Genomic DNA, 22989 nt, shown 5'->3' with positions numbered 1-22989 from the left:
GCTGGCTGGCCGTGGGCCAAACCTCTCTCTCTCTCTCTGCTCCTCTGGGTGTCTGGTTCCTTCACTGTGGTTTCAGAGTAGTGGGGGTGGGGACGTGAGTGAGTGACAGTCTAGAGCTGTGTTTCTCAAACTTTCAAATTTCAAGGTCTCCCCTTAACTCTGACAGTGTACAAAATGGAACCCAGGCATTGACACTAAGGCTTGCCCACCTGCCCCCGGCAGGTAAATAAAACGTCAGGGCAGGTGAAGTTGGCTTTCAGGTTGCCCGACAGGGCAAGTGCTCATTTGAGAGGGGACACACATGTCTATAAACACAACACGAGATATCTGTCTAAACACCTGAACGTGGCCAGTGCGCTGTGTCTTCTGGTCTGTGGAATGTAAAATAAGAGCACTATTTACCTATAATGTGCTGTTTTTACTGTTGCTACATTTAAAACTAAAAAATAACAAGTGTGAACCCATAGACGTATTCAATCATAGCTAAAGTATTTGGTATTTGGATTTGGAGGTATTGAGGTATGACATTTTAGCGCACAGCCCCAGAAAGTAAAGAAATAAGTGTTAAATTGAGCGGTAATTAAAATCGTACCTATCATTTTATAATGGACGATTTACTTTTCGGGCAAGTGTGCATTACCTTCGGGCAAGTAGAACATGACCTGTACTTGCCAGATGGGCAAGTGCCTCTGAGACCTTAGTGTCAACCCCTGGCAAATGAACCTGTAAGTGTTTTGTACACTGTCCGAGTTACAGACTTGTATGGGTCTATTTAGACCCTCCTAAAGGAACCCACAGAGTCCCTGGAATCCACGTTGAGAACCACTGGTCTAGAATCTGTAGAACAGTAAAGGCCTGTCCATACTTGGACCGAAACCAAAAGATTTCGGCCAAAAGGTCCTTTTCGATTATAAAATGATGTCCCTCGTGACTCCTGAAAAGCATTAGATAGATACTGGACAGGCCTTTAGTCTCATCATTTATAGTTTTCTTAATCTTTTTGGTACAGATTTACAGATTCTATGTTTGTTTACCGCTTATACTTTGCTGTAAGATGAAATGCAAAAAAAAACGTCGATCTACAAGTGCAGAACATGCTGCAATGTAAGCTTGTACATTTGCTCTTTTTGCTATTTCGTAAATGTTGAATATTTCAACTTTTTGAAATTTGGGGAAATTAAATGTTTGCATATAGTGATATTCCCATTTCCCAAAATGGGAAAGCCAGGTCGAAAGTTGGTTAGGGGAATTCTCAAGACTTGACTGAATTCAGAACAATTCAGTGAAAACTTACCGGTACTGTACAACATGATCATTGTTATGTGAGACTCTCTATATTACATGATCATTCTGGAGCACAGTGTGAATACTGTGTGTGCACTATGAGGCTGGAACGGAAACCTAGCATCTGCACTGCATTTCTCTCACTCTGATGGAGCCTTTCTCTACGGCTGGTCCCCCGAGAGTGGGTATAGAATAGCACAGAACTGTTGCTGGAACCTGAACAAACGCGTGGGTGGTGAATGTGGTAATACTGAGAAATGTAGAGAGATATACAAGAGGGGTGGGTGGGAGTGAGCAGCATATGCTGGGATATGGCGGAAACCAACCGTAACGCCCCCCCCCCCCCCCCCCCCCCTCAACCAACCCCTGTACCAGGCACGTACACACATAGACATCAAAGGGGGCTTGAGTCCCTGCCCCTTTACCCTGTAGAACCGGGGTCTTCAACGTTTTCAGGCCAAGGACCCCTTAGTTGAGAGAGAGATGAAGCAGGGACCCCGACAACATGTACATAGATTCCATATAGTTTCATTGTTTGACAGCACGATCATCAGTGTATTTTGGATTCATGTCAATGTGTGTTTTCAGATATTTAACCACTTGAACCGTAAATACTTAATAAACTTGACCTTTCACTCTGTACTTGGTCTGCTCTTTTTCCCCTCTACACCAAAGCTCTTTGCCAAAAATAGCCGATCTACAAGATCTGCTATTTTTGGCTTTCCATACCTGAGCTTGTAGATCTGCTATTTTTGGCTTTCCATACCTGAAGGCAGCATTTAAGAGAGTTGCCTTGTCCAAACTCTCCTGAACTTGAATGCAGCATCTTATGTTGAAATAATTGCCCTTTCTGTATAGATAATCCATGCTGTTACGCCACATGTCCAATATTGATATTGACTTGATTATGCTTAGTTCAGTGTGGTATCAAGCACCGAAAATAGCCGACCTCCAAGCTCACAACGCGTCACCAAAAGGCCCTCTAAAGGCTCTCTAACATTCTCTACACGTCCCTGCCCTGCACGACCAGTGGTGCAGAGCAAAGGGGGCGGCGCCCCTCCCTTGGGGGACGTTTGGAAAACAGGAACGTGGTGCGGCCTCCTACACTGGCCCCCAAACCCCCCCAACGCACCCGCCTCCATCCATTACCTCCCTCAACCCGCCACGAATGCGTACAGTCAGTCTCTCACACGTTCCGTCCAACTCTCGTGCCGTGCGCTATTACAGCAGAAGGAATAGAGGGTATGCACGTCCACTGGGACCCGCCCCCCTAATCTAGACTGAGTGGCAAAACATTGTGCAGCATGGAGCATTGGAGTTTGGAAGTGTTAGTTGCAAATCACTCAACGGCCCTGCATACCACCTGTTTCTAATTTGCACATAATGCAGGAGGTAGCAGGATGGTGTGTTGTTGAAAACGAGTGCTTCCAAACTCTGACACTTGGAAAAATAAAAACCTGCACAGACTGTCTTGACAGAAAGTAGCCATAACATACCTATGGTGGATTTTTATGAAACAAAAACTTTGCAGATAGAAAGAGGATAATTCAAGCTTACAGTACAGCCGCAATGTTGGTGAGTTTAACTTTGTTTAATACAATCAGCTAGGACTTTTCTGTTTGGATGTATGGGCTGTCAATGGCAGAAATTAGTTTTTTGCCACTCAGTAGGCGTGTTCCCACATAACTTCCAGCAACAGTGATGTCACACGCATACCCTCTATTCAGTGTTCCTTCCTGTGAGAATGTGCGCGGCACTTTGAAAAGCGGCATGAACTTCACCGAGCACCTGGCAATTGTGCCTTCTTAGGCGTGGCCAGCCGTATATGAGAAGATGTGTGTGTGTGTGTGTGTGTGTGTGTAGAGCTAATCTTGCAATCTCACACACTTTTTGCCCACATTTAGAGTCATCTTTTATAGATAATTATGTCATAGATCATTATGATGTCATAGATACGACTGTCATAGATGACTGGTGGCTAGGGATGGGACCATATGAAAATTTCACATCACGATTATTGTGACAAACATTTGCTAAAAAATAGCAGATCTACAAGCTCACAACGCCTAACCCTAACCCGATGAACCCCGTGAGACGCCGCCGAGGGAGCGGTAGCGACCGAGTCGCCGCGGCGAACGGTGTGAACGGCGCATGAGCGCCGAATTATGTGCCGTTATGGACAGAATAGTACATTTTGACCAGGGGACTGCTTCCGCGTCCGAATACGGCTCAAAGAAGGGACTACGTTATCATCCACGTTGTCAAAGATAAAAGCACAAAAAAAAAAGCGTATTTCCCAATCATCTGGTTAGCTCAGTCGGTAGAGCATGGTAACGCAAATCCAGAGACCGGGGTTCGATTCCCCGTGACGGCCGTCATCGTAAAATATTCCAGAAAACACATGTCGGCGCAAAGCGTGGCATGGGTGAAGCAGAAAGCGAGTTGGGAACGCGTCGGGAGGGTGAAGCAGAGGGGGTGAGAATGGGTTGGATTATGGCAGCTGTGTTGAACGGTCTCTGATAAGGCGTGCCGCTGCTTTCCCTTTCATGTGGTCCACAGATGAAACACGTGGAGGAGCGCTTCGGCAAGGACGCCAACAAAGAGGTTCTGCTCATGTGCATCGGCATCACGTCGGGCGTGGGCCGCCTCATCTTTGGCAGGGCGGCCGACTACGTCAGCGGAGTCAACAAAGTCTACCTACAAGTGAGCAGCCCGCACACACGCACGCACACACACGCACGCACGCACGCACGCGCACACACACACACACACACACACACACACACACACGAATGATGAACAGGGGGGCATCACTATGTTCGTACACGGACATTGACTGGGGTCTCCAGGTTTTTTTCAGAATATGTATGACACTTGAATTACTATGACACTATGGCATATTAAAGGAGTAGTTCACCCCCAAAATGACTTTTATTCTATTGATTACTCATGCCATGGAGACTTGAGTTCAACAATACTTTTTGTATTTGTCGCATTCCCATGGCAAAACATTGATTTTAGTAAATTTACCCCCATTGATTCCGGATGGGGACCCAAATGGATTTGGGTCCCCATCCGGAAACAATGGGGCTAAATTTATTTTTTAACATTTTTGTCTTAGGAATGCAACAAAAAACTAAAAATATCATTGAACTCAAGTCTCCATGGTGTGAGTAACCAATAGAAAAAAAAATCATTTTGGGAGTGAACTACTCCTTTAAGCCATTGAGTCCAACCAGTACTAGTGGTTCTCAAATGTTTCATTTGCAAGGACCCCCTTAACTCTGAGAGTGTACAAATGGAATCAAATGGACCCTTAAATGTCCATTTTGGTTCCATTTGTAACACTCTCAGTGTTACAGACCTGGTATGGTCATTCAGGGCTAGCTCTATCTGGTAATAATAATAGTTTTGTATGTCCATCACAAAAATGTCCACCACAATCCAACATGGCGAGGACCCGTGATGATGAAGACTGCAGACATTATTGCACTCAGTAATGGCTGATTTATCGTTTGTTGCATGGCGACTTCTCGTGATAGCCGACCGACAGGCTCACAGCGCGTCGCGGATGCGAATCGTTGTGAGCTTTTTGTGTGGTCGGCACACACATACACACACACACACACACACACACACACATACACACACACACAATATACGCGCACACACACGCACGCACAAGCACAAGCCACGCACACGCACTAGCCTGGAGTAAAACAATCTAATCCCAGTCCTATTGCTTATTATTATGCTACCAGTGTTGTAAACCCGGTCCCATCCTCTTTTACAGTACACTTTAAGACATAATAAGACATAATAAGACAGAATAAAGCCATAATAAGAAATAATGTGTTGGTAATTAGAGCTAATATATTTTATAATATTATTTTATATTACCAGCAGTCCCGCCAGTAGGACCGGCGGCCGCCGCACGGACCGGCAGGTCCCGTAGCGGTAAACTGCCCGTCCGTGCGGTGGTGGCTGAGACAGAATAGCAGAAAGCGAATACATTATCTGGCACCGGCATCGCTGGTAACTGCCGCGGCAGCCACCACCGCACGGACGGGCAGGTTACCGCTACGGGACCTGCCGGTCCGTGCGGCGGCCACCGGTCCTACTGGCGGGACTGCTGGTCCTATCGCCGCCGATGCAGTGCGACTGCTGGTCGAACTAGCGGTCGTGCGGCAGTGTCTGCCGCTGCAGTTCCGCGGCAGGTGACGGTGCCAGAGAATGTATTCGCTCTTTCTACTATTCTGTCTTTGTTTCTGTCTAATAAAATATATATTAGCTCTAATTACCAACACATTATTTCTTATTATGGCTTTATTCTGTCTTATTCTGTCTTATTATGTCTTAAAGTGTACTGTAAAAGAGGATGGGACCGTAAACCCTAACCCGCCCCTCCTTAACCTTCCGTCCACGCAGGTGTCGTCCTTCTTCGTCATCGGCGTAATGTCCATGATGATCCCCCTGTGTAACATCTTCGGCGGGCTGATCGCCGTGTGCCTGCTGATGGGCCTCTTCGACGGATGCTTCATCTGCATCATGGCCCCCATCGCCTTCGAGCTGGTGGGATCCAAGGACGTGTCGCAGGCCATCGGCTTCCTGCTGGGAATGATGTCAGTTCCCATGACCGTGGGGCCGCCCATTGCAGGTACAATTATGCTGGACGGCTACTTAAAATGTACAGGCCTGTGTCTATGCGGAAGTTCAGGAAATACCACACAGGGAAGTGGCGTTGATGCTGTGACAGATCGATTTATATTCTCAGGAGAAAAAAAAGTCTATATGTCTATGCGGAAGTACAGGAAGTTCCACCCAGGGAAGTTGCGTTGATGCTGTGACAGATCGATTTATATTCTCAGGAGAAGAAAACCATGGTTTGGTCGGAAAATACATCTTCCGGAAGTTCCGGGGGAAGTACATACTGTACAATGGAAGTTCCACGCTGTAGACACTTTATGCTGTAGTTCTTTACCAGGCTTTTGAGAAAAGGCTGGGAACAAGCCAAGGTTATAAAACTGCAATAATGATACTGATTCTACTCCTAGTACTACTACTAAAAATACAGGCTAGGAGGTAGATTGGTTTAAAACCGTGAAAGCATCTGTGTCGCTTTAGATTTTCAGTATTGGCTGTTAAAAAAGCTTGTACACTGCTATTTTTGATGTTTTTTGAAAGGTGTGAGAACTACTGGTTTAGAAGGCATTTGTAGAATCGGCCTCAGGTCTTAATGGTGTTCCAACCTGCTGCAAACTCATGCAAATGATACTCTGAATAAGAGCGTCAGCAGAAAGGACTTGGGAACAAAGTACAGTCTTCAGCTGTAGAGTGATGTGGCCTTGTAATGTCGGCCCTCATGTTGTACCCAACCAAAGTGCACTACAAAGAAATAGGAATGCTAGCCCCTTCCCAGCAGTGTTCTCTATGTAGGTCTAGAAAGGGCTGGATTTCATGTAGGAAATCACTTAATGAAAACAATATTGTATCGAATGAATTATAGTTATCATATGACATGATCATTTCCAGGCCTTACAAAGCCTGGGATTTGCACAGAAATTATGTTAATCTACAACGGAGGAGAGGAAAAGAAAGAAAGAAACCTGATACACACACACATACAATTTACAGTTACATAATTTGTGATAGTTGGTGTGCATGCCTTATCAAAGTCTTCACATTCAGTCAGAGAAATATAGGCGTGTAATCTTGGGAATGGAAAATGTGTGGGAACTCTGACCAAGCAGTAACTTTTCACAAATGCATCCTAGACCAGTCACCTTATGTTTAATTCTCACCTGCCCTCTGGTGAGAGAAAGGACTTATCAGACTCCAGGGAAGGAGTCTGACATTCACAGGTCTCCCACGCCCCCTAGTGTTCATTGGGGCACATGTGTTCAAGGTATTTGCTGCAGTGCAACTGAACACTTGAGCAACTGTAACCATGAGAGGCATTCATAACTCCAACATAACAGTGTCAGGAAAAGAGATGATCTTATCACCTCATAGGGCATTCACGAATAGTGATTTTTAGTATTCGAATTATTCGACCTCAAAGTATTCGAATAGTCGAATATTCCAAACTGTCAAATATTGGCCAAACTGTCAAATATTAAGTAAGCAAGAGGCGAACATTGTGAAAATAGCAGATCTACATGCTCACAACGCCTCGCAAGAATGTAATACCTACAATTCTAAGTGCTTGTCAGGGTGGAGGTCCCCAGTTCAAATATGTTTATTTTGGGGGTCACAGCCTAAAAAGGTTTGAGAAGCCCTGGTATAGAGCATTAACAAATTCATCCACCAGGGGCATTGACAACTCATTCTTATGACTTCCTATCTAGCCAAATAAACTGTATCTTTTTTAAAGAGAAAACAATACAAAAATAAAAATAACCGAATATTCGACTTCGGTGAACGACGTCGAATACTGACTTTGATATTCGAATATTTGAATATTTGGTGAATGCCCTATCACCTCACCTATTTGAAGATTGAATTTTTATTTTCCTTCCTTTCCTCCCAACCAGGCTTTCTGAGGGACAGGCTGGGGAACTACGACGTGGCCTTCTACCTGGCCGGCATCCCGCCTATCGTCGGAGGCGCCGTGCTGTGTCTGATACCCTGGGTGGAGCGCAGGCGCAGGCGGAGGGAGGCGGAGAGCCTGGCCCTCAAGGCGGGACAGGACTCCACCCTGTTGGACTGTGAGAAGTCTCAGGGAGACGTGAAGCGCCAGGACTCAGATTCTGTTCTCTAAACTCCACCCTCCCTCCATATCCACCCCCACACCTCCACCCACCACCCACCCACCCACCACCGCTTGGATCATGTTCTAATCCAAGGATCACACTCACATAGGTGCACATTCACCTGTGTAAGTGTGAATGAGGTCGCAGCGGCCGCCTTCATAGGAGAGGACGTTATAAGAGAAATGCCAAAGTAATGATGATACATATCAGATAAAACACACAGGTTGTAGGCGTTAAGTACAGTACACACTTTAAGCATGAATGTGCACTAGGGCTGGGCAATATATAGTGATATTATATCGATATCATGTCGTCATATGAAACTAGACTTTTTATATTGTAATATTGTGATATGGCACAAGTTTTGTCTTTTCCTGATTGCAATCAGTTAAGCCCAAGTTTATGCTTTTAAAAATCAGAAAAGGGAAAAATAGCCGCAACGCACATTATACAAGCTCTACAAGCATCCTGATGCATTGTGTGCTAGTAGATCTGCTATTTTTAAAGATTTGTTTTTTATGCCTTTATTTTTGAACATTTTTGAACAAAGAAAAAAATATATATATATATCGTCAGATATTTAGGTAAAGGTATTGATATTTTATTTGAGAATATCGCCCAGCCCTAATGTGATCTCGAAGAACTATGCATTAGATTGTTGTTCTATAGCCAAAGATTCCAGCTGACAAATCAACTTGAAGGTTTAAATGGAAATAAGTTGGTGCAAAAGAACATTTTAAGTAAGTAAACGCATGCTTTACTTATAACTGCGGGTGCTTTATGAAGGCTGCTAGCTCAGAATCGTCATGGCAAGTCATGCCTAATGTCGACACACTGCACGATGCACCGGAAATAGCAGATCTACAAGATCACAACGTGTTGTGAGCTTGTTGAAAGCAACTTTCCGCTGCGCGATGGTGTTGTACGACAAAGTATAAATCAGGCCTCATGCTGCCCAAATCCAGTTTCAGTCTGCGTTTTTTTTTTCTTTTTTACATTGCAGGTTTACATTAGTATTTACACATTTTACATTTTATTGTAGGCTATAGTTTTATTTCTTTGACATGAAATAAACTTGGATAAAGGTCTTATGTGACGTAAACAGTCATATATTAGACTGAGGGAACCCATGGCTTTGAACCAGCAAAAATATAACAATAATTGCCTGCTAAAATTAGAGGGGAAGAAGTGGTCTTATTTCCCAATAGCGCCATTGAAAACCATTATGTTTTTAAACATTCTGAAAGCATGCCCACATTTTAAATATTCGTGTGGGGGGGTTTATTTTTTTCCTCTCTGAGTAGTACAGTAAGTATATTGAGTATATTCACTTCAGAGAAGTGCTTTGTGGAAATAATGGAGTTTGAAGGTTGAATTTGTACCGGGAATGTAGCTCTGGTGAATGTCTTATAGTTGCATAAAAGGTGCTTGAGTGCCAGGAAGAAGCAACTTATTAAACACAATAACATCACATTACCCTCGATGAAATCCAAAACTGGGGAAGTTCATCTCGAGGCAGCAGACTATGGAGGGGCATTTAGGAACAAAATACAGTTCAGATGTATAATGTAGTATTGGTGAAATGCCCTTTTAATAGGCCTTTCTTACTGTGCTTGATACCGTATAGCTTGAATGACCGACATAAGGCTGCTTTTAAAATCCAATGTGACCACTTGACATGGTGCCTATGAATCGCTATCAGTTTTTCAGTGTCTTTGACACTGTCATATATAGTCTTATCTTGTACAGGAGAAGAATAACTAACTGTACATCAGCATTGCTATGCAACTTATGTATTGGCCGGACATGGGTATAGATATATAAAGAACCTGCTAGTATTGAGTTTTTGTGACTGATTATTATGATTTTATTTTAGTGTTAAAATTGAGCAGTATTCCTTGTAAACATAGACAGTGGTGAGAATGTATACCCTAATATTCAGAAATTCAAGAAATATTCAGAATTCAAAAAAACATGGGGGAACTGACGTTCTCTGGTATACAGTGGAAGAAAATGTCTGCTTTGTATCTGACATTTTTAGTTTATGCAAATCAATCCAGAATCATCATCTTACTGTTACTGGGCATTGTGCAGATGTTCACCTAAGCTAATTTGTAATGAATTAATGAAAATTAATAACTTCTTAAAATGGAAAGAAACTTACAAGCACATTATATCTTCTCACCATTGGGTACAAAAGTAGTTATAATTGAGTACATTATTATAATTCATCTACAATATCTTATTTGAGACATTGTATTGTCTCTACCATTTGAGTTGTAACTGACACAAGTTTGACTAATCATTGACAATGTGACCATTAGTCGGGTTGAATCAAGTTAACCATTGACTATGTGCTCAGTTCTTAAACCTTCAGTCGGCAAGGTGTTAGTTTTGATTTTCATATTGTATTTATTTTTTTCTAGAATGTATTGAGCGACAGCGTCATAAGTATGCCATAATTGACGGATATTTTCCGTTAACTTTGATTTATTGAAGACCAAAGGTTGTGAATGGAATGCAAATGGCCAACATAAAGTATATCAGTTGTGTTTGCTTAAGCACCGTGCTATCATATGACTACCTGTAGCCTACAGTCAACCACAGATAGTGTACCTGAACCATTTGAAAATGTTAGGAAATCATTCATGAGCATTTCACTAACTATTTACAAAGAGAGATTGCTTATGGACAAGTCACAGGCCTTTTGTATTTCCTTTGTGTATGTTTTTGATGAAGACAATCCGTTATTAACACAAAGCTAAAAGTAATTCTCTGCTGTTTTTCAACCAGTGGAATTAATGGGGCCCAAGTGTGGGTCATAGTGAAAGAATGTTTAATATACTGGGTCCTGAATTCACGACCGACAAAATGATCTTGTTGAGAACCACTGCTCTTTAGTGAACGCCAAATATGCAGCATTGAATGACCATGGGCCGGTGAATTTTCCATAAGCAAGACTTGTGACACTGTCTACCTCAGATATCATAAAATAATTTGTAATCTGTCATCATCTGGACCATATTGCTGTGCCCATCTCTCATTTGCTGTCCACATTAGCTTGGGGGCACGCCTTCGAGCTTTTATCTTATTGAGTTATGACAGGGGCAATATTTGCATTTGAAGGGGTGCTTGTGAAATATTTTTGACTGGAAAAAAAAAAAGAATGAAGAAAATGAAATAGCTGTCTTAAACGTTTGTTCTGTTAATGTTTCTCTCAGAATAACAGTTGCCCTTTTTTATTTACAGAGGATGTAACAAGTAAGAGAAAATGCACTTGGTGTTTACATCTTTTGACATGGAGTTATGGCTTTGCGTATGATTAGATTATAGCCTGCCTTTGAACCAAATATTTCGATTTTTCTCCAATGTATGATGTACAATCAAGTTCTTGTTATTTTTTTTAGACAATTTGTACACTATAGCCTACTAGTTCTATTCTGTTTCTAGACTATGCCAGCACTATTCACCAGTGAAAGCCTTGAGTGAAAGAAATTACTTAATTTGTACCTCGGAGGTTGATTGTGATACCTCTTTGCCATAGACTTTGTTGCCATTGATTGAATATTCTCAGCTCCCCAGATTGGGCTGAAATTAAAGATGAATTTCTTTTATGTTATGAATTGAAGATTTTATGTGGCTTATAGTTCATGCAGAGACTTTTATTTGCAGGATACATCGGTGGGCTAACTGCATTATGCCTCATTTATACCATCGTATGACGAATCAGGCTTCACACACGGTGAAATCCATAAGCAGGAAAACAAACATCTGTGCTAAATTCAACTTACTTTAACCACATATGCTCTATTTTCAAAACAACTGAACAATGTTGCCCAAAGCATGGCCCAAATATAGAAGCCAGTGGTTAAAGGGCAAGAACACTTGCTCCATTAACTAGAAAATTGATTATTTAAATGACATGTGCTCCTCATTGACTTACTGTACATTGTACAGTGAAACAGCTCTCAAAATCTTTTTTTTTTTTTTTTTTTAAACATGTCTTTATTGGTTTTCACATTGAGAAATAAATTGTACAAATATAGATGCAAAATCATTCTTTTAGCCTGTTATTTAGAAAGCACAAACAAAGCAGATTCTTAAAGGGCGAGGTTGCTTTTCTAACCTATAGACTATACATGTCAGTCTAACCAGTGTGGCTGGTTCTACAGACAGGGATCTCCATATGTGCATAAAAGGGATTGTATGTGGCCTCCATATATGGGCATTCCCTTATGAAGTCCTGTTAGGGAAACCCCACTAACAGAATCCCTTATATGCCGGTTCTGATACTAAACTATCATATATATATATATATATATATATATATATATATATATATATATATATATATATATATATATATATATATATACTGGGTTTTGTTCTATATTGTCTGAATATATATATATATTGGTTTTGTTCTATATTGTCTGAATTCGCTTTGTTTGTGCTAAAAGTGACTTTGAGAGCTGTACAATGAGGAACATATTGCGTTATCAATTTGTAATAAATGGAGCAACCATTTGGGATGTCTTGTCCACCTTTAGAGTTACATCACAACCCAAACCTCTAACAAAGTGTTCTTGCCCTTAAAAATAGTTGACATAGGCCTGCGTTCTTTTTATTCTTTTTTCTTTAGATTTTCATTTTTATTCTTTTATTATTTCCACCATGTCTATTCTAAATTGTGAATAATACAAATTCCTTATACATTAGATAGCTTTCGACTCGTTTTGTTTTCCAAAATTGTAATGATTTGGGTCTTTCATTTATGCTATTGGATGTACCTGTCTGTCTTGTCTATATGCAATATAATACTTTGTACATATCACAAACACAATTCAGCATTTTCAAGAGTAAAAATAAAAACGTTTGACTTTTCTTGTATATTCTTGTATTTTTCTTTCTCTCGCTGAAACTCAATCTAGAAACTCATAGCAGTTTTATTGTTACCCCTATTACTATTATTATTATCATCATCATCATCATCATCATCATCATCATCATATTAATGACGTCAGAGTGATGTTTGATTGATCTCTTAACCTTGAGATCATCAGATGAGGATTTGAACCCAGTTTTGTCATTTCACTAACAGCTGCACTAAATCACAATGTCCACTGGGGGGCAGAAATGCATCTACTTGGTCAGATAATGTGTTAGATTTATACCAAGACCATGGAAGCAATGTCATTGGGTATTCAGGTGTCAATCAACTCTAGACAAGACAACCTAGCAGTTACAAGAGGGGGTGGGGCTAAAAGAAGCAGGAAGGTAAACAATCTGACAGTGCAACCACGCTTTGAAAACAGAGATATTTATGAATTGATCTGGTAAATGTTGTCACCAAATGAAGCGGACCAGGGATGATAACCCAGTGTGGATATCACTGCGGTCACGCCATCTACACTTCAGGAAAAGCTGGTCGCGCTATCCTCACTTCAAAATATGTTGCGCTTCTACACGGCTGTTTACGGTTTGACAAGGGGATGGTGCGTTCAAGAAAAGCTGGTAAATTATACTTTCTAGACTTTCGAGACCAAGGGTGTATAAAATATGGAAATATACTATTCAATTAACAGATGCTTTAAATTAGACCCCCCCCCCCCCCACGTAGTGATGTCAGTAGCTCATATACTGAATGAATATGATGCATAGTAGTGATGTCTGTAGCTCATACTGAATGAATATGATGTATAGAATAGTGATGTCTGTAGCTCATACACTGAATGAATATGATGTATAGAGTAGTGATGTCTGTAGCTCATACACTGAATGAATATGATGTATAGAGTAGTGATGTCTGTAGCTCATATACTGAATGAATATGATGCATAGAGTAGTGATGTCTGTAGCTCATATACTGAATGAATATGATGGCATAGAGTAGTGATGTCTGTAGCTCATATACTGAATGAATATGATGCATAGAGTAGTGATGTCTGTAGCTCATATACTGAATGAATATGATGCATAGAGTAGTGATGTCTGTAGCTCATATACTGAATGAATATGATGTAGTGATGTCTGTAGCTCATATACTGAATGAATATGATGCATAGAGTAGTGATGTCTGTAGCTCATATACTGAATGAATATGATGCATAGAGTAGTGATGTCTGTAGCTCATATACTGAATGAATATGATGTATAGTGATGTCTGTAGCTCATATACTGAATGAATATGATGTATATAGTAGTGATGTCTGTAGCTCATATACTGAATGAATATGATGTATAGAGTAGTGATGTCTGTAGCTCATATACTGAATGAATATGATGTATAGAGTAGTGATGTCTGTAGCTCATATACTGAATGAATATGATGTATAGTGATGTCTGTAGCTCATATACTGAATGAATATGATGTATAGAGTAGTGATGTCTGTAGCTCAAATACTGAATGAATATGATGTATAGAGTAGTGATGTCTGTAGCTCATATACTGAATGAATATGATGTATAGTGATGTCTGTAGCTCATATACTGAATGAATATAATGTATAGAGTACTGATGTCTGTAGCTCATATACTGAATGAATATGATGTATAGTGATGTCTGTAGCTCATATACTGAATGAATATGATGTACAGAGTACTGATGTCTGTAGCTCATATACTGAATGAATATGATGTATAGTGATGTCTGTAGCTCATATATCTTGAGTGGGACTTGGAATCACAATGTCTGGCTTTTGTGGGGCCTTCGCAGCTCCACTCGCATCCGACCGAGGGGCCTCCGCCTCGGACTCCAGAGTGGCAGACCCTTCACCCGGGGACCACCTCCAGGGACCCCTGGTGATATACCAGCGCCCCTGGGGATATAGAGACTGAGAACCGGGTGGCGAGGGGCCGACGCCGCTCCTTCTCGCATCCGACCGAGGGGCCTCGGCCGAGGGACCAACCGGGGACCCCCTGGAGCTCCGGGGACCCCCTCGCGCCGCTCCGATTTTTGGACCTCCAGTGTTAACTATGATCGGACACATTTTTTTTGAGAAATTCGGGACTTTGACTTCGTAGACCCCCTCCAGGGGGCCCCTCGGGCTAGAAGCGACTGGGAGAGACGGGACCGGTACCCACGCGTCCGCCTCGGTGCCCCGGAGCCGGCCGTGCATAGAGCGCCCCCTGGCGGCAGAACGCCGCCACTGCAGCCCGCCTAAAAGGCCGTAACTCGGCCCCCTGGCCCCCGGAAGACACAGGGCCGGCTCTGGGGGGGTTACCATAAACCATTCGCTATACAGCAAACAGTATAAAATCTGATAAAAATTAAGAAGATTTTTTTACCATAAAACAACTATATCCCCTTGTTCATGATGTACCTAAGTACCTCTAAAAAATATTCCCAACCTGTTTTACTGTGCCAATAATTTATAATAAATTCGACAAATATTACCATCCATTCGCTATACAGCAAAAAGTATTAAATCTGATAAAAATTAAGAAGATTTGTTACCATAAAACAACTATATCCCCTTGTTCATGATGTACCTAAGTACCTCTAAAAAATATTCCTAACCTGTTTTACTGTGCCAATAAATTATAATAAATTCGACAAATATTACCATCCATTCGCTATACAGCAAAAAGTTTAAAATCTGATAAAAATTAAGAAGATTTGTTACCATTAAACAACTATATCCCCTTCTTTATGATGTACCTAAGTACCTCTAAAAAATATTCCCAACCTGTTTTACTGTGCCAATAATTTATAATAAATTCGACAAATAATACCATCCATTCGCTATACAGCAAAAATGATAAAATCTGATAAAAATTAAGAAGATTTGTTACCATAAAACAACTATATCCCCTTGTTCATGATGTACCTAAGTACCTCTAAAAAGTATTCCCAACCTGTTTTACTGTGCCAATAAATTATAATAAATTCGACAAATATTACCATCCATTCGCTATACAGCAAAAAGTTTAAAATCTGATAAAAATTAAGAAGATTTGTTACCATTAAACAACTATATCCCCTTCTTTATGATGTACCTAAGTACCTCTAAAAAATATTCCCAGCCTGTTTTACTGTGCCAATAAATTATAATAAATTCGACAAATATTACCATCCATTCGCTATACAGCAAAAAGTATTAAATCTGATGAAAATTAAGAAGATTTGTTACCATAAAACAACTATATCCCCTTGTTCATGATGTACCTAAGTACCTCTAAAAAGTATTCCCAACCTGTTTTACAGTGCCAATAAAGTATAATAAATTCGACAAATATTACCATCCATTCGCTATACAGCAAAAAGTTTAAAATCTGATAAAAATTAAGAAGTTTGTTACCATAAGAAAACTATATCACCTTGTTCATGATGTCTCTAAGTACCTCTAAAAAGTATTCCCAACCTGTTTTACTGTGCCAATAATGTATAATAAATTCGACAAATATTACCATAATCCATTCGCTATACAGCAAATAGTATAAAATCTGATAAAAATTAAGAAGGTTTGTTACCATAAAACAAATTCATCACCTTGTTCATGATGTACCTAAGTAGGCCTACCTCTAAAATTATTCCCAACCTGTTTTACTGTGCCAATAGTTTATAATAAATTCGACAAATATTACCATCCATTCGCTATACAGCAAAAAGTATTAAATCTGATGAAAATTAAGAAGATTTGTTACCATAAAACAACTATATCCCCTTGTTCATGATGTCTCTAAGTACCTCTAAAAAATATTCCCAACCTGTTTTACTGTGCCAATAATTTATAATAAATTCGACAAATAATACCATCCATTCGCTATACAGCAAATAGTATAAAATCAGATAAAAATTAAGAAGTTTGTTACCATAAAACAACTATGTAACCTTGTTCATGATGTACCTAAGTACCTCTAAAAACATTCCCAACCTGTTTTACTGTGCCAATAATTTATAATAAATTCGACAAATATTACCATAATCCATTCGCTATACAGCAAATAGTATAAAATCAGATAAAAATTAAGAAGTTTGTTACCATAAAACAACTATGTCACCTTGTTCATGATGTACCTAAGTACCTCTAAAAACATTCCCAACCTGTTTTACTGTGCCAATAATTTATAATAAATTCGACAAATATTACCATAATCCATTCGCTATACAGCAAATAGTATAAAATCAGATAAAAATTAAGAAGGTTTGTTACCATAAAACAACTTTATCACCTTGTTCATGATGTACCTAAGTACCTCTAAAAATATTCCCAACCTGTTTTACTGTGCCAATAATTTATAATAAATTCGACAAATATTACCATAATCCATTCGCTATACAGCAAATAGTATAAAATCAGATAAAAATTAAGAAGGTTTGTTACCATAAAACAACTTTATCACCTTGTTCATGATGTACCTAAGTACCTCTAAAAATATTCCCAACCTGTTTTACTGTGCCAATAATTTATAATAAATTCGACAAATATTACCATAATCCATTCGCTATACAGCAAATAGTATAAAATCAGATAAAAATTAAGAAGTTTGTTACCATAAAACAACTATGTCACCTTGTTCATGATGTACCTAAGTACCTCTAAAAACATTCCCAACTTGTTTTACTGTGCCAATCATTTATAATAAATTCGACAAATATTACCATAATCCATTCGCTATACAGCAAATAGTATAAAATCAGATAAAAATTAAGGTTTGTTACCATAAAACAACTATATCACCTTGTTCATGATGTACCTAAGTACCTCTAAAAATATTCCCAACCTGTTTATCTGTGCCAATAATTTATAATAAATTCTACAAATAATACCATCCATTCGCTATACAGCAAATAGTATAAAATCAGATAAAAATTAAGAAGTTTGTTACCATAAAACAACTATATCACCTTGTTCATGATGTACCTAAGTACCTCTAAAAATATTCCCAACCTGTTTTACAGTGCCAATAATTTATAATAAATTCAACAAATAATACCATCCATTCGCTATACAGCAAATAGTATATAATCAGATAAAAATTAAGAAGTCTGTTACCATAAAACAACTATGTCACCTTGTTCATGATGTACCTAAGTACCTCTAAAAACATTCCCAACCTGTTTTACTGTGCCAATAATTTATAATAAATTCGACAAATATTACCATAATCCATTCGCTATACAGCAAATAGTATGAAATCAGATAAAAATTAAGAAGTTTGTTACCATAAAACAACTATATCCCCTTGTTCCTGATGTACCTAAGTACCTCTAAAAATATTCCCAACCTGTTTAACTGTGCCAATAATTTATAATAAATTCGACAAATATTACCATAATCCATTCGCTATACAGCAAATAGTATAAAATCAGATAAAAATTAAGAAGGTTTGTTACCATAAAACAACTTTATCACCTTGTTCATGATGTACCTAAGTACCTCTAAAAATATTCCCAACCTGTTTTATTGTGCCAATAATTTATAATAAATTCGACAAATAATACCATCCATTCGCTATACAGCAAATAGTATATAATCAGATAAAAATTAAGAAGTTTGTTACCATAAAACAACTATGTCACCTTGTTCATGATGTACCTAAGTACCTCTAAAAACATTCCCAACCTGTTTTACTGTGCCAATAATTTATAATAAATTCGACAAATATTACCATAATCCATTCGCTATACAGCAAATAGTATAAAATCAGATAAAAATTAAGAAGGTTTGTTACCATAAAACAACTTTATCACCTTGTTCATGATGTACCTAAGTACCTCTAAAAACATTCCCAACCTGTTTTACTGTGCCAATAATTTATAATAAATTCGACAAATATTACCATAATCCATTCGCTATACAGCAAATAGTATAAAATCAGATAAAAATTAAGAAGTTTGTTACCATAAAACAACTATGTCACCTTGTTCATGATGTACCTAAGTACCTCTAAAAACATTCCCAACCTGTTTTACTGTGCCAATAATTTATAATAAATTCGACAAATATTACCATAATCCATTCGCTATACAGCAAATAGTATAAAATCAGATAAAAATTAAGGTTTGTTACCATAAAACAACTATATCACCTTGTTCATGATGTACCTAAGTACCTCTAAAAATATTCCCAACCTGTTTTACTGTGCCAATAATTTATAATAAATTCGACAAATATTACCATAATCCATTCGCTATACAGCAAATAGTATAAAATCAGATAAAAATTAAGAAGTTTGTTACCATAAAACAACTATGTCACCTTGTTCATGATGTACCTAAGTACCTCTAAAAACATTCCCAACTTGTTTTACTGTGCCAATCATTTATAATAAATTCGACAAATATTACCATAATCCATTCGCTATACAGCAAATAGTATAAAATCAGATAAAAATTAAGGTTTGTTACCATAAAACAACTATATCACCTTGTTCATGATGTACCTAAGTACCTCTAAAAATATTCCCAACCTGTTTATCTGTGCCAATAATTTATAATAAATTCTACAAATAATACCATCCATTCGCTATACAGCAAATAGTATAAAATCAGATAAAAATTAAGAAGTTTGTTACCATAAAACAACTATATCACCTTGTTCATGATGTACCTAAGTACCTCTAAAAATATTCCCAACCTGTTTTACAGTGCCAATAATTTATAATAAATTCAACAAATAATACCATCCATTCGCTATACAGCAAATAGTATATAATCAGATAAAAATTAAGAAGTCTGTTACCATAAAACAACTATGTCACCTTGTTCATGATGTACCTAAGTACCTCTAAAAACATTCCCAACCTGTTTTACTGTGCCAATAATTTATAATAAATTCGACAAATATTACCATAATCCATTCGCTATACAGCAAATAGTATGAAATCAGATAAAAATTAAGAAGTTTGTTACCATAAAACAACTATATCCCCTTGTTCCTGATGTACCTAAGTACCTCTAAAAATATTCCCAACCTGTTTAACTGTGCCAATAATTTATAATAAATTCGACAAATATTACCATAATCCATTCGCTATACAGCAAATAGTATAAAATCAGATAAAAATTAAGAAGGTTTGTTACCATAAAACAACTTTATCACCTTGTTCATGATGTACCTAAGTACCTCTAAAAATATTCCCAACCTGTTTTATTGTGCCAATAATTTATAATAAATTCGACAAATAATACCATCCATTCGCTATACAGCAAATAGTATATAATCAGATAAAAATTAAGAAGTTTGTTACCATAAAACAACTATGTCACCTTGTTCATGATGTACCTAAGTACCTCTAAAAACATAATTTATAATAAATTCGACAAATATTACCATAATCCATTCGCTATACAGCAAATAGTATAAAATCAGATAAAAATTAAGAAGGTTTGTTACCATAAAACAACTTTATCACCTTGTTCATGATGTACCTAAGTACCTCTAAAAACATTCCCAACCTGTTTTACTGTGCCAATAATTTATAATAAATTCGACAAATATTACCATAATCCATTCGCTATACAGCAAATAGTATAAAATCAGATAAAAATTAAGAAGTTTGTTACCATAAAACAACTATGTCACCTTGTTCATGATGTACCTAAGTACCTCTAAAAACATTCCCAACCTGTTTTACTGTGCCAATAATTTATAATAAATTCGACAAATATTACCATAATCCATTCGCTATACAGCAAATAGTATAAAATCAGATAAAAATTAAGGTTTGTTACCATAAAACAACTATATCACCTTGTTCATGATGTACCTAAGTACCTCTAAAAATATTCCCAACCTGTTTTACTGTGCCAATAATTTATAATAAATTCGACAAATATTACCATAATCCATTCGCTATACAGCAAATAGTATAAAATCAGATAAAAATTGAGAAGTTTGTTACCATAAAACAACTATGTCACCTTGTTCATGATGTACCTAAGTACCTCTAAAAACATTCCCAACCTCTTTTACTGTGCCAATAATTTATAATAAATTCGACAAATATTACCATAATCCATTCGCTATACAGCAAATAGTATAAAATCAGATAAAAATTAAGAAGTTTGTTACCATAAAACAACTATGTCACCTTGTTCATGATGTACCTAAGTACCTCTAAAAAGTATTCCCAACCTGTTTTACTGTGCCAATAATTTATAATAAATTCGACAAATATTACCATAATCCATTCGCTATACAGCAAATAGTATAAAATCAGATAAAAATTAAGGTTTGTTACCATAAAACAACTATATCCCCTTGTTCATGATGTACCTAAGTACCTCTAAAAAGTATTCCCAACCTGTTTTACTGTGCCAATAATGTATAATAAATTCGACAAATATTACCATAATCCATTCGCTATACAGCAAATAGTATAAAATCAGATAAAAATTAAGGTTTGTTACCATAAAACAACTATGTCACCTTGTTCATGATGTACCTAAGTACCTCTAAAAACATTCCCAACCTCTTTTACTGTGCCAATAATTTATAATAAATTCGACAAATATTACCATAATCCATTCGCTATACAGCAAATAGTATAAAATCAGATAAAAATTAAGAAGTTTGTTACCATAAAACAACTATGTCACCTTGTTCATGATGTACCTAAGTACCTCTAAAAAGTATTCCCAACCTGTTTTACTGTGCCAATAATTTATAATAAATTCGACAAATATTACCATAATCCATTCGCTATACAGCAAATAGTATAAAATCAGATAAAAATTAAGAAGGTTTGTTACCATAAAACAACTATATCCCCTTGTTCATGATGTACCTAAGTACCTCTAAAAAGTATTCCCAACCTGTTTTACTGTGCCAATAATGTATAATAAATTCGACAAATATTACCATAATCCATTCGCTATACAGCAAATAGTATAAAATCTGATAAAAATTAAGAAGGTTTGTTACCATAAAACAAATTCATCACCTTGTTCATGATGTACCTAAGTAGGCCTACCTCTAAAATTATTCCCAACCTGTTTTACTGTGCCAATAGTTTATAATAAATTCGACAAATATTACCATCCATTCGCTATACAGCAAAAAGTATTAAATCTGATGAAAATTAAGAAGATTTGTTACCATAAAACAACTATATCCCCTTGTTCATGATGTCTCTAAGTACCTCTAAAAAATGTTCCCAACCTGTTTTACTGTGCCAATAATTTATAATAAATTCGACAAATAATACCATCCATTCGCTATACAGCAAATAGTATAAAATCAGATAAAAATTAAGAAGTTTGTTACCATAAAACAACTATGTAACCTTGTTCATGATGTACCTAAGTACCTCTAAAAACATTCCCAACCTGTTTTACTGTGCCAATAATTTATAATAAATTCGACAAATATTACCATAATCCATTCGCTATACAGCAAATAGTATAAAATCAGATAAAAATTAAGAAGTTTGTTACCATAAAACAACTATGTCACCTTGTTCATGATGTACCTAAGTACCTCTAAAAAGTATTCCCAACCTGTTTTACTGTGCCAATAATTTATAATAAATTCGACAAATATTACCATAATCCATTCGCTATACAGCAAATAGTATAAAATCAGATAAAAATTAAGGTTTGTTACCATAAAACAACTATATCCCCTTGTTCATGATGTACCTAAGTACCTCTAAAAAGTATTCCCAACCTGTTTTACTGTGCCAATAATGTATAATAAATTCGACAAATATTACCATAATCCATTCGCTATACAGCAAATAGTATAAAATCAGATAAAAATTAAGGTTTGTTACCATAAAACAACTATGTCACCTTGTTCATGATGTACCTAAGTACCTCTAAAAACATTCCCAACCTCTTTTACTGTGCCAATAATTTATAATAAATTCGACAAATATTACCATAATCCATTCGCTATACAGCAAATAGTATAAAATCAGATAAAAATTAAGAAGTTTGTTACCATAAAACAACTATGTCACCTTGTTCATGATGTACCTAAGTACCTCTAAAAAGTATTCCCAA

The 22989-nt window shown here is 37.5% G+C and overlaps 1 protein-coding gene across 1 annotated transcript in view; it reads left to right on the top strand.

The window, feature by feature from the left end:
- slc16a10 (solute carrier family 16 member 10) overlaps window positions 1-12331 on the top strand; it is a 79059-nt gene extending 66728 nt beyond the window's left edge. Inside the window, exons 4-6 of the mRNA XM_080744254.1 lie at window positions 3844-3987; window positions 5713-5941; window positions 7818-12331. Of these exons, the coding sequence (XP_080600380.1) occupies window positions 3844-3987; window positions 5713-5941; window positions 7818-8044 (600 nt within the window). The 3' untranslated portion in view covers window positions 8045-12331. The remainder of the gene's footprint in view (window positions 1-3843; window positions 3988-5712; window positions 5942-7817) is intronic.
- Window positions 12332-22989: the final 10658 nt, after the last annotated feature.

This window comes from Nannobrachium achirus (genome assembly GCF_963921795.1).
Source record: "Nannobrachium achirus genome assembly, chromosome: 16".
Taxonomy (NCBI): Eukaryota; Metazoa; Chordata; class Actinopteri; order Myctophiformes; family Myctophidae; genus Nannobrachium; species Nannobrachium achirus.
Note: the sequence above shows the minus strand (reverse complement) of the source record. Positions and strands in the feature narration are given on the sequence as shown.